General features: G+C 33.9%; 1 protein-coding gene across 2 annotated transcripts in view; it reads left to right on the forward strand.

The window, feature by feature from the left end:
• Positions 1-832: 832 nt before the first annotated feature.
• The window catches only part of LOC100164962 (pyrokinin-1 receptor), a 39011-nt gene continuing 25805 nt past the window's right edge, over positions 833-14038 (forward strand). For both annotated transcript variants that reach the window (XM_016800336.2, XM_003241036.4), the window contains exons 1-2: positions 833-963; positions 12510-12776. In XM_016800336.2, the coding sequence (XP_016655825.1) occupies positions 911-963; positions 12510-12776 (320 nt within the window). In that variant the 5' untranslated portion in view covers positions 833-910. The remainder of the gene's footprint in view (positions 964-12509; positions 12777-14038) is intronic.

Genomic DNA, 14038 nt, shown 5'->3' on the forward strand with positions numbered 1-14038 from the left:
TCACAATATAATATATACAATTATATTATATACAATATATTATATTAATATATTATCATACAATATAGGTAATTTATTTATTAAACATTAAATTACATATAATTACACACATATAAATATCAATTAAAAATGTATAACTATAGGCTAAATAACTATGTCAATAATAATATTATAATTAGCTAATTGCAAGACTTTCTGTAAATCTATGTATATATTTTCATAATGTGTACTTACCAATACAATCTATTTTAAGTGAGATATGGTATAACTTCAGATTTGGAAAATTATGTTTTAGGTAATTAAAGTGTTTATAGTAGATACCAGATACCATAAGTCCTTAACAGATAATTTAAAAAATAAAATAAATTTACATCAATAAATATTTCGTTGAACTAAGCCTCTAGAGTCTATAAGCCCCTTACATATTATTATATAGCGGACTAGGATCCCAGGACTATCCATAATCATTTAAATCTTTTCAATGTGGTGTAGAATGTATTATCTCTCCTGTGTTGTCCAACAGTATAAAATTCTGTAAACAAATATTAATTAATTATTGGTAATATGTGCAATTGTGTACCTAATATACTATTTGGTTGTTAAGGTCTATAGACTATGGTTGTTAATAATGACAATGGAAAGTTATTTTATTTATTTATTTGGTTTTCTAGATGTGAATAAATAATAATAATAATAAGTAGTACAGTTTACTACACTCCATGGATAAAGACACAAAGTAGTCAAAGCGCGATGCCGAAAAATAGGGAATGCTATTTTATTGATAACGGACGATGTATATTAACAAAGATTAAGTATGATAATATATTATTTATTAAAATTATACACTGTTTCAGGATTCCTAGTGCGATGGTGATTTGAATAATGTATCAGTCGTATTGCATTTTTGAGTATGCTGTTTGAAGAAACTTTAAGAAACAACACCTTCTATAGCGACAACATTAGGTAAAAACAATTGTATAATAAAACATTTAAATAGGTTCGTCATCACTACTTAACTATAGTTCAAACTTCAAATAATGTGAGAGAATAAAAACAAATGCGTGCACATAGTGGGATACGATGATATTTAGATTGAAAAAAATATTGTTTTTAATATTATCGTAGGTATTGAATATATAATTGCAACTCTTTAAATTTAATTTAAGATAATATCTTAATATATTATATTAAGATTATTATTATTATATTATATTATAATATATTATATTCTGTTGAAATGAGGGGGAATTGAACTTTATGAGAGAATGTTGATGACTTATGATATATTATGTTATAATTATTATAAAAATAAATTATAATAATTTTACTATAAATGTGTGGGTAATGATAATAATATAATCAATTGATAAGATGTTTAGATATAAGATAAAATATAAATGACACAACAAGAATGTGAGGTTATCCTCGACAATACAAATAAGTGTGACAATCATAAGTTTTCAATAAAACGTATTTTACATTTTAACAAATTGTCTTTTAAATAATAATATATAGACAATTAAACAATAAACTTACTATCAATTTCCAAAATTGGACAAATCACAACAATTTAACAACGATTGGTTGACGTTTATTTTTCCTTTTAAATAAGAAACTATATAGGTATAATGAACTATAAACGTGCACCATGCATAATAACGCAACCGTGAGTAACATGGTGCATATTTCAGGGCAGGTTCACATCAATAGGATAATTTCGAGATAACAATTGGTTCTAATCCGAGTAGAATTGAAATTCAAAAAGAAGGAATTATGTAAAGTTATTATGATAACGCCATACCAGCTACTATACCTATAGTTATTTCAAATATTCATTGATACGCATGATATGCATCGTATATTTTTGAATCATTGCTTACAAAACTTTTTGATGTTAGTATGTTACTGAGGAATATTTTACTACCAGAGATCAAGTAGGTACATGTTGCAAGAGATTAAGAGGGTGGTAGATTTTCACGTAGAAAAACCAAAAATGTGACGGGTATGAATCCAGTTTATGGTGGTACAAACACGATTTTGATGCATTGTTATAATACAATATATTATAAAAGTATTATGCACGGAACGCTTTTTTCACATCCAAAAGCAAGACTTTCTGTATTATGTGCTACTAATCGGTCACCAGCGAATTATTTATCATGGGCTGTGAATGGAATAAATATTATAATTATCGCGGTATCAAACATTGCAAATGTTGATGACTTGCAGAGTATAATATTATTAATGTTATCCAATACAACATCAGTTAAATATTACTTGGAGCCTGGTGTAGCAGAAGTTATGTGCTTTACGTGAGATTACTCTTATAGTTTTACAGTTTATCCTCTTTGACTTTGATTGAATTAAAGGATATACCTATGTGATAACTTTCATTCGAATTTGTTTCCCATTTTAAACAAAAAATATAAAATATAAAAAATCCTAAACTGTTGGGGATAGTAAACAATATTATTTTATTATGTCGCTCTGTTGAGAGATTAAGTGCTGTGAAAACTCAAGTAGTCAAGTCTGATTTTCTACTGGCGTTATTGCGAGTACTTAATTATCTTTACGTTTTACCATATCAGCTGAATATAAAAGCTTTATCATCAAATTAAAAACGTGAGCATAAAATTAAATTAAATAATGTGAGCGATTATGTTAAATTTTTAATGATTATAGTTGAATTTGGATGGTCTATAGTATATACTCTTTACGTATGTGCACATTAATGTGGTACTTCAGTATCATTGCATGTAGCTTTCCACGGAGACAGTCCGATAAAGCTTTGATTTCCAATATGTTTTTAGCTGTAAGATATAGGTAGGTATAACGTATTATAACCATTACGTACGCCCACTGTTGTATGAAAATGCAATTCCACGTTTTGAATCAAAAACTTCAACTTACACCGTGATGCCACCCGTTCCATGTAAACTCAATCGATCACGATATTTTGTGTTTTATATTATTTTTATTTTTACGCTGAGTTGGAATGTCCAAACTTATAATATTATTGATATTATAAATATTATTTTATTTTCAGCCTGAGTTTCGGTCTGCCGCGACTTTTATAGTAATCATACAGCGCAAATTGCACGTGACAAACCAGCAGTGATATTTTATATTTTCGATGTTTTAAACAATATTTATAACCTTGAAGGTTAATAAAATGTCATAAAAAATGACGAAATTATGATTTGAAAAAAGTTTAGATAATTATTGTTGTAATATAATACTGTTGAAGGAAAATAAGATAAAATGTGTGGTTTGTTGACGGGAGGAATAATATGTTGAACGCTTTTGTAGGGAACATTACCTATATAGGAATAAATTAAAAAGGGGAAAATGTGCTCTTACGCGTTAAATTGATAATGATATTCAGTACATGAAGTGGATGTGAAAAATGTCACGATCGTCTCGGGGATACAGCTTGTATAGAAGAGAAAAAAAATACACTGTGACCGGTAAGAGACAGTAGGGATACGTATCCTAGATAAATCATATTATTTAATTTATATACCTACTCAGTCAAGCACTCATAAATTCATAACCTCAAAAATAACCTCATAGAAGAGCTTGACTGTAATAATTACATACACGGTGATAATTATGCACATGGTGCCTAATAAATATAAAGGTGAAAAATGCAAAAAAATGTATACGATTCTAGAATAGGGTAAATCTACAGTTTGGAAAAAAAGTCAATACTTTTTGAAATAATGAGTGTTGTTTGATAAAAAAATCGCCCTATTTTAAGGATTTGTATTATGACACTCTTGTTAGTTACTACATAGTTATAAAGAGTCGCTATTATTGCACATACTTCTATATTTTGTCATGTTTTTAATTTTGAAAATTCGCTGATTTTACGAATGTTCGTTTCGCTTATATTTTTGTTGTTTCAACTGTTTCAAATTATAAAATATTATTAATCATTTAAAATTCAATATATACCTATATATCGATGATAGTGTGTGCTTGACTGGTCCACAAATAAAGTAATGATTTGGTTGAAAACAACAAAACAATATAACAACATATCAATTGAAGCATTATAAAAAAACTTACAGAGCTATAATGCCAAATACTTTATTCACCGCAGTGCTAGTCAGTAGTCACGTATAGCTTACACGGCAGAAACACATACCCCACGCATTGTCACCATACAATAATATTCACTTAAGCAACTGTTGTTCATGTGTAATAATTTTCTTATATAACCTTAAAATCTACAATAAACAATCATTCGTATCAAAACCTCCTTGTTGTTAACTTGTGCGTTTCTCCTAATATCATACATTGGCGATGAAGGGGTGTAAAACCACGTGAGTCATTTTTCTTTTTTATGAAAAACATATTGCAAGATTCTGTGAACAGGTCAAGAAGTCTGAAAATAACAGTGGTGATGGGAGTGTATCTAGCCGGAACATTAGCATAGGGCCAACTGATCAGATTTTAGAATTCAATATTAAAGATGATGATTTTAGTGCATGAATAAAAAGATTCAAATTATTTGTGTTATTGAATGAGAAAAACGCGCATAAAAAAAAATGATGATTCTTACATTTTTATGTAACGACGGCTACTCATTTATAAGAGACCTGTGTATACCAAGTAAACCTATCGACAAAGGTTATGACTCATTAAAGGAATTGTTGTCACTTTATATTAATCTAAACTGAATTTGCTGACTGAACATTATAAATTGAAAGAGAGGAAGCAAGGATCTGATGAAACGATATACCAGTTTGTTACATCTCTGAAAAAACTTTCACAATTTTGTGAATTTGGAGTAAATTTGGACGACTCCTTAAGAGACCAAGTAGTATAGGGTTTTTAAAAGTGGAAGTATTATTTAAAGACGATGTTGTCCAAGTGTTGAAATTATATAGAATCAAACGAGATGGTCCACCTATTGTTGGTAGGGTTTGGATTGATAGATTGTCAATTCCCTTATCAGATAAAGTTTATTCACTTACGTCTGCTCAAGTTTTTGGTGAGAGTGTAGCAGCTGGAATTTCCACAATCTTAGTTTCCAAAATGTTACATCCTGCTCAATTCACTATAGATTTTATTAATCATATGGATAATTTATTCGATATATTTAATTCTTCAAAAATTCCTGGATTGCAATCTATTAAACGTTCATTAAAAAATACTGATTAGATACTGTTATCTATAGTTAGTAGATGGCAGCACTGGGAGCGAGGCTACTCTCTTCGCTACTAACAGTTTAGTAGTCAGTCTGTCTCGAAAGCCTTGCGAGTGCGTTCGGTGTGTTTTCAAATGTGTTTGTTTTTTTAATTTTGTATGTTTTATTGAAATGAAATATAAGGAAGTGTTTTATATATGTATTGAGTTTTGAGTATCCATTTATTTTGTCTATAACATTTCAGAAGTGGGATTTGACCGTAAATCCGCCTAAAGTCGAGTGTGTTCGAACCGCCGAGTCACGAGGTTCTAGCATCTAGTTACGAACATAACCTCAAAGTAGAGTAACGTTAACCACTAACCGTCAACCTGATAACGTTAGAGAACGTAATGATTGCGGTATCATAAGTTGTTGTGTAATCAAGAAGATAGAGATAAATGATAAGTAAACAAACCGCGTGTGTGTATCGTCATCGCGTAGAGAATTGTGATCTGTGATATTTTCGAAAACAATACAATGGGGAATAGCGATCCAAACAACCCGAACGGGGAGGAGTTCAATGCGAACCAACTTGTGCGTGCGCTTCTTGAGCAGAACAGGCTGCGAGAAGAGCAGATGGACAAAATCATTAATAAGTTGATGGATCAGAGAAGCGTGACACAACAGTCTTCACCGATGCTACCAATCATTTCGCAAACGGTACCAGTATTTAATGGAGAAACCGGTGATACTGACGTAGCTAAGGAATGGCTTAACGCGCTTAAAGCCGTTGCATTAATAAACAAATGGTCTGATACATGCACACTGGAAACTGGTCGCTCGCATTTGGATGGAGCCGCCAAAAATTGGTATTTAAGTCATATGAGTGAGTTAGATAGTTTTGCGAAGTTTACGACTGCGTTTGAAGAAACATTCACTAGTAAAGAAAGTGTAACCGAGACCTGGAAGAGAATGAATGAACGAGTACAAAAACGGGATGAAACGGTATTTGCGTACTTCCATGACAAGGTCAGAATGTGTAGGCGATTAGGATTATCAGCCATAGAGATAAAGAAAATGATTTGTGTTGGACTATATTCGCGCGAATTATCATCCGCATTACTTAGCAATGGACACACACTTGAGACTGAATTATTGGCTGATATCCGAATGTTCAACGACGTGGATCTCAACCGAAGTGAGAGGTTTCGCAACACGTCACAACCAAAAAAAGGTCCAAAACCTATAACTGAGAAGGAACAAGCGTCGACGAAGCCCAGGGGAGTCAGTAAATCGGTAGACACCGTACCCCCACGTGACGGTCCTCGCTGCTATAATTGTCAAATGTTTGGACACGTGGCCCGAGACTGCACTCAACCACGTAAACCATTTAAGTGCGGTAAATGTAAGCAAGAAGGGCACAGTAGTAAGTACTGTCAAAGCGGAAAAACTGATGTTAATTTAGTCAGTACTCGACCAAAGAATAGTGCAGTACTTTATATTAAGGAAGTACGAATAAATGATCATAAAGACCTGATACACGGATTGGTGGATACAGGTAGTGCGGTTTCAATAATAAAGAAATCTATTGCTGAACGATTTGGTCTGACAATCAACACCAAGAAAATAAACATGTGGGTATATGGTAAAGCTCAACCGGTAATTAGTAAAGGCGAAACTGAAGCGAACATATGTGTTGATGAAGTGAAGGAACATGTCAAGTTGGTCGTAGTTAATGATGAATTACAACAATACGACATAATAATCGGACGATCCTTTACCGAATTGGATAACGTCACCTTTATTAAGACGAGCGATCAGCTGATCTTCGGCTATGGTATGAAATTTCCGTATCAAGAAACTGATGTTCCAGGACAGATAATACATCGACATGCTGTGAGAATAAAATGTGAAACCGAGATAATGCCAGCGGAGAGTGCCAAGGTAGTAGAAGTACTTGCTGACAATGAAACAATCGAAGTAATGATTATAAATGATGGTGAAAGCGAGTTGAGGTTACACCGCGGCGATCATGTTGGGGTACTGCGTGAACAACATCCGACAAGACAATCAATTATTGCACCGAGAACACCAATAACTGCAAAAATGGTGCAGCATGGTCCAGACTTCAATCAGGAGGAAGTGAATGAACTGGTTAAATTATTAAATGATTATCGTTGTTGTTTTGCGTTTAATTTAGGTGAACTGGGCTGTACCACAGAGATCCAGATGGACATAGTCGACAACGGACAACCGGTGGTGTGCAAACCGTATCGTGCCAGTGCTTCGGAACGCGAAACTATAAGTCGTATAGTACGTGAGTGGAAGGACGAGGGCATAGTAACCGAAACTAAATCTTCATACGCGTCACCTGTGCTATTGGTCAGTAAAAAGGATGGTGACGCTAGACTTGTTGTGGACTACCGGAAGTTAAATTCACAAACTGTGCGTAAGGTATTCCCAACTCCTAATCTGGATGAACATCTTGAGCAGCTGCATGGTGCCAAAATGTTTACGACTTTGGATCTTGCGTCAGGATACCTCCAAGTTCCACTTACTGAAGCGGCAAAAGAAAAGACAGCATTCATCACACCCAGTGAATCTGGACAATTCGAGAGAATGGTGTTTGGCCTAATCAACGCCCCATATGAGTTTTCGAGGTTGATGCAACGAGTCCTGCACCCTTTGAAGGACAAGGTAGCAATGTGGTATCTTGATGACATTCTTATACCATCTACATCGTTTAAGGATATGTTACATCGATTGCAACAAGTGCTGGATGCACTGAAAGGGGCAAAATTAACACTCAAGTTAAGTAAGTGTTACTTTGGCTATCCAGAGGTAACATATCTCGGGTTCATGCTGTCAGTTGAAGGCGTACGGCCAGGAGAACAAAAGATTGTGGCAGTTAAGGAGTTCCCAAAGCCGAATAACAAACATGAAGTACGTCGGTTCCTCAGTTTGTGTGGGTTCTTCCGAAGATTTATACCACATTATGCGATGCTAGCACAACCTATGAGCGATTTACTAAAGGATAGTGTGTCATTTGAGTGGACAACGACACAAGAAGCAGCGTTCAATGAACTGAAGAACAGGTTGATCAGCAAGCCTGTATTTCAAGTGTTTAACCCAAGTGCAGAAACGGAACTACACTGCGATGCAAGTAGTATGGGTCTAAGCGGGATGTTACTACAACGAGGCAGAGATAAAAAATTACATTTAGTACACGCGGTATCTAAGAAGACAACTTCAGCAGAACGGAACTACCACTCGAGTAAGCAAGAATTGATGGCTGTAGTATGGAGTATGAGTAGACTATGACCATACCTGATCGGAATTAAGTTCTTAGTGATTACAGATTGCCAAGCAATCGTTCACCTCAACACTCAGAAAACCCTGAATCCACAGATAGCACGATGGGCAACATTGTTGAGTGAATATAACTTTGACATCAAGCATCGCCCAGGTGCGAAAATGAATCATATTGATGCTCTTAGTCGGGCCCCAGCTAGTATGTCTCAAGATACAGAAACAGAACTATTGGATGAACATTTAGAGGTGTTTATCACAATGACCGAAGAAGAGCAGGTGATATCAATGCAACGCACCGACACCAGACTTAAGGGAATAATGGAGATTCTTAGTCGAGAACCGTCGGGACGTTCTGCAGTTGATAATGAAATTGTTAAAAACTATCACATGGAAAAGGGGATATTATATAGAACAGTTATCGTCGAAGGTGAAGCTAGACAGCTGTGAGTAGTACCCAATGCTATGAGAAAAGGAATAGTCATAAGATTTCATGATCTAGCAGGTCACTTTGCAGTAGACCGAACTGTGAACAAAATCAAAGAGCGTTACTATTTTTCACGGATGCGTCGGTATGTGCAGGTGCATATCAGGTGCTGTCCTGAGTGTGTGTTAACCAAAATACCTCGAGGAAGACAACCAGGTGAGCTGCACCCCATAAAACCGGGTAAGCGTCCGTTCGAGATATTTAATATAGACCACGTAGGGCCCTTTATCAAATCAACAAAGGGAAACAGTTATATCTTAGTGTTAATTGATAATTTAATAAAGTATGTGCAGTTATTTCCAGTCAAAAGTTGCGGGACAGAGGGAGTGATCCATAGCCTTCAACAATTTATAGTGACGTTTGGTATACCGAAACAAATAATTAGTGACAGAGGGACAGCATTTACATCTAAAGCATTTGACGCTTTCTGTACACAGTATGGTGTGAGACACATACTAAATTCGGTGAGACATCCACAGTCGAATGGTCAGGTGGAACGTGTAAACAGTACACTAGTTCCAGTTATGCAATCAACGATGGAGAACAACAGAACCTGGGATAAAACAGTCAAGGATATAGAGTGTCATTTAAACAACGCGCATAACAAAACAATAGGTGATACCCCATTTCATGTACTTTACGGATATTATCCTAGTTTTAAAAATGGAACGTTGCGCCACGCTACAACAGTTGAGACGTGGGACTCAAGTACACAGATTCAAGCCAAAGTAAGAGAGCGCATAGCCAGAGAACATGACATGTGGAAACTAAGATATGATTCTAAACATGTCAAACCAGTGCAATATCAAGTCGGAGACGTGGTGTTCATCCGCCGACCTACTGAAGCTACAGGAGAATCAACTAAGCTACAAGTGAAGTATCGAGGACCATTGGTGATCACTAAGGTGCTACCAAATGATGTATATAGAGTGTCCGAACTACATACTGAGGATAAGAGGTGTTACTCGACCACTGTTCATGTGACACATATCAAGGGTTACAATATTCCAGAGGATGAAGAGGAACCAAATGAGACCGAGTCAATACCAACGGAGGAGGAGGAAGACCAACAAGAAGAATCAACCACAAATCACCAGCAAGTGGAAAAATCCAAAAGAGATAGAAGACCACCAGGGTGGCATGCAACATACCAGATGTAAATATAATCACTATGAACAGAAAGAACTGTCTTAATTGTTACTACTCACTAGGTTATATAAATATTGTAATATTGTTATGTTAAGAGTTTAATGAAAATTTGTTTTTTTTTAAATTGATGGAAATGTTAATATTAAGTGGGGACCCTTAATTGTCAAGATACCCGAATGTTATCTATAGTTAGTAGATGGCAGCACTGGGAGCGAGGCTACTCTCTTCGCTACTAACAGTTTAGTAGTCAGTCTGTCTCGAAAGCCTTGCGAGTGCGTTCGGTGTGTTTTCAAATGTGTTTGTTTTTTTAATTTTGTATGTTTTATTTAAATGAAATATAAGGAAGTGTTTTATATATGTATTGAGTTTTGAGTATCCATTTATTTTGTCTATAACAATACTAATTAAATCACTTGAATAATTTATAAATATGAAGGTTATTTATAAGTATAAAAATTCGATAAAACTAAATTATGAATTTCATCAAACTATCAAAGGTTGGTAAATTTATAGATTACAAATGCTCCATACTTCTTTAAATCCAACAAAAGATATTAATTGCGTTCTATATACTGGTAAATTTAATCAAGATTGTTTGGAACTTGTAATATATAACATCTTATATTATATTTTTGTTCAAAATTTTAAAAACATAAATTAAATTTATTATTGATAGTAAAATTATTGTAGTTAATAAATTGTAGTTTATGATTGCATCTACCTATTTTTATATTAATGTTTTCGCTAATATTTACCACTGTCAGATTCAAAAACAAGATTTTCTTCCTCAACAGTCTCATTATGATCGGTTACGATATTTTGCCTCAGCTCATTTCTTAGCTCATATTTTTATCCACAAACAGGACAAATTATTCTCTGTTTACAATTATTCTTGTTATTACAAGCAAAACGAGATCGATTGCGTTGCATATTATAATTGGAGTTGGTAGCATATGGACAGTATTCACATTTGAATTGTGTTTCTATCACTCTAAGTGCATTTTTTTGATGTCAAATTAAGTTAGATTGAAATTTTGTAGTGAATTTACAATGAGAACACGACTTCTCCATAATAATTACAATAAAATATTTAAAGAACACGTACAACTGTATTAAGCGGACACCAATGCAGAAGTTAATTTAAAAGATGAAATATGATTTGGTATAATATTTTAAAGAACATTTGAAATTTAAAAAAAAAACGAGCTAGTTATATAGTGATAACCCGATCCTCCGAGCTGCCGCGATTGCCTCGTATTAAATTGCAGTTACTACCGTCTTCACGGGAACTACACAAAAACAGTTAAGACAACTTGAAAAAAAAATTGTGAAAACCGAGATACGACCCTCTTCGCTGCGGCGGGCGAATTGTCACATCTGTTGTGATGCTTTTGAAGATAAATCTAAGCAACATGCACTCATTGACATAAAAAAATAGAGGAGGACTAATAAAACCATCAGCTGATGTCATATACATTTGTAATAAAAGTAAAAAAATATTTGTGTCTAGAATTAACGACGTCACGTCGTCACTAAACATTTAGAAAACCTAATAGATTTTTTAATAATAAAAATCATGTTTGAAATAAATATCAATAAATTATTTCCATGTTTAAATACTCATATTTTATGACAACCACCATTTCTTACAAGTTGTTAAATGTATCATATAAAAATGCATTAAAATTAGATTTAATTATTATAATAATCAACTACGTCAACCTAAAAAAAGATTGAGATCACACATAACTAAAATAATTTTGTTTCAACATCAATAATGAACTAATTACCACAATATATTTGTTGTTTTCATTTAATAAAATATGTATAAAAAACTAGATTGTAGATTAAATAATATTCACCATTCAACAATACCTGTCTTCTATGAATATATCATATGAAACGAAATAAATTAAGTTGAATAAAGTAGAAAGAATGGAACTAGAATGTAGAAACAAAACTTAATATTTAAGTAGGTGCTATATTAATTATAATTTCATGAATACATAGCACAAAATCTTAATACGATAACGAAATATTTTCATGGAGTAAATAATTTTAGTGATTATTCTCCTCCATCCCCCCAAATATAGTTCTCGCTCACTCGCTCCATTTCGACGCCACCCCGTGTGGCCTAGGAGGTTAGGGGGTGAGGAAAACGCAGTCCATTAGTTTATAAGCCTTAGCATACAACACACTTGCAGTAAGTAAGTGTTTCTCTGTTCTGCACTGTCCAATAATGCGATTGTCAAATGTTAATAATTTATCTTGTTCATAAAAGTTACTAATTAAAACATGTGTTATACGAGTATGTGTTATTGAGTCCTTTTCCATCTGTTTCAATGTGAGCAACAAAATAGTACAATTATAATGTATAACAATATAATATCGAGTTTGATTGTCTAACCGTGTTTCTGGTTTTAAATATAGCGACGGCAACAATTACAGTCGACACGATGATCCATGGGGCCCGTGGGGCCCGAGGAGAGACCCGCTACCGGTCGTCGTGCCCGTGACGCTCATCTACACTCTGATATTGGCCACGGGGATCGTGGGCAACGTGAGCACATGTATAGTGATCGCCCGAAACAAGTACATGCACACGGCTACCAATTACTATCTGTTCAGTCTTGCCGTGTCCGACCTGCTGCTGCTGTTGTCCGGATTGCCGCAGGAGATTTACCAAACATGGTCCAGGTATGATAACCGCGCGGTCCAGACGCGCATTTTCGTATTGGCGGGAAAAAAAAATGTTTTCTCATTAGATAATAGATAATTAATTTACTGGGCTAAACCATAACCACTACTATGGCTGCAGCTATAATAATTATAGGGTATCAGTGTTATGATATATATAGCCAGGTACTAGGTAGCCGTCGCACCGCATAGTAATAATGATAATAATATTATATTATAAACGCGTGTAACGTAGTGCAGTAGTACCTACCTACTATAAATTATAATACCCTGTTAGTCCATACAGATATTATGGTAAGTTTACCTATATTGTATCATTAATTGCCGACAAAGCCACATACGCTCGCCGACCATTTCGTTGTTCACGGACGGTAGTTGTTTCCACACATTATAATATAATAATATGATATGAGCACTTCTATTATACATATATAGAGGTAGAATGTACTTAGGCGGATTTTATCATTAGCTCGACTAGTTGGTTGAAACCACCCTCCCCCCACCTTTTTTTCGACCATATTATGATTACCTATCTTGTTGAGTACCTCGTAGTATTTGACGCGCGTTTCCCGGAATCCGCTCGTAATAATTATTGCTCCAGCGATTACGTTGGTCGTCTACAATGTAGACTCTACATGTTAGGGTTTTCGTCACGTCGTCCTCCAGAGCGATATGGTCAATTAATCGCTGCATACCCATTTGATATTATTATTTAGTATATTTTGGATGATGAATATAGGTACAATATAATAATTAAATGCACAAGTATTTTGTACCTGTAGCCAGACTTGGGTAGTATTCCGAATACTTTTTAAATATTTTTTTTTGAAAGTATTCAATACGGTACCTATTTTGAATACTTTTTACAAGTATTCTGAGTACAGTATTCGGAATATTTTTTTAACATCCAATATTAATTTTAATATAATATTTTATAACTAATAGATTATAGATAGCCAGATAGGTGTGCTTTATCAAGATTATAATAATGTTCATTTATAAACACAGAATTTAAAAAGTAATATTTTTACTATTGAAATCTAAATTTACTAAAAAAAAGTATTCGAAAAATATTTGGAATACTTTTTGTGAAGTATTCTAAATACTTAGGAATATTATTATCATAAAGTATTCGAATACATATTCTGAATACTTTTTTTTTAAGTATTCGGAATATGTACTTGAAATACTTTTTAAAAGTATTTTACCCAAGTCTGCCTGTAGCAATGAGTAATATTTAATATTCATACGATTGTACATAC

Source organism: Acyrthosiphon pisum, chromosome A1 (assembly GCF_005508785.2).
Source record: "Acyrthosiphon pisum isolate AL4f chromosome A1, pea_aphid_22Mar2018_4r6ur, whole genome shotgun sequence".
Lineage (NCBI taxonomy): Eukaryota > Metazoa > Arthropoda > Insecta > Hemiptera > Aphididae > Acyrthosiphon > Acyrthosiphon pisum.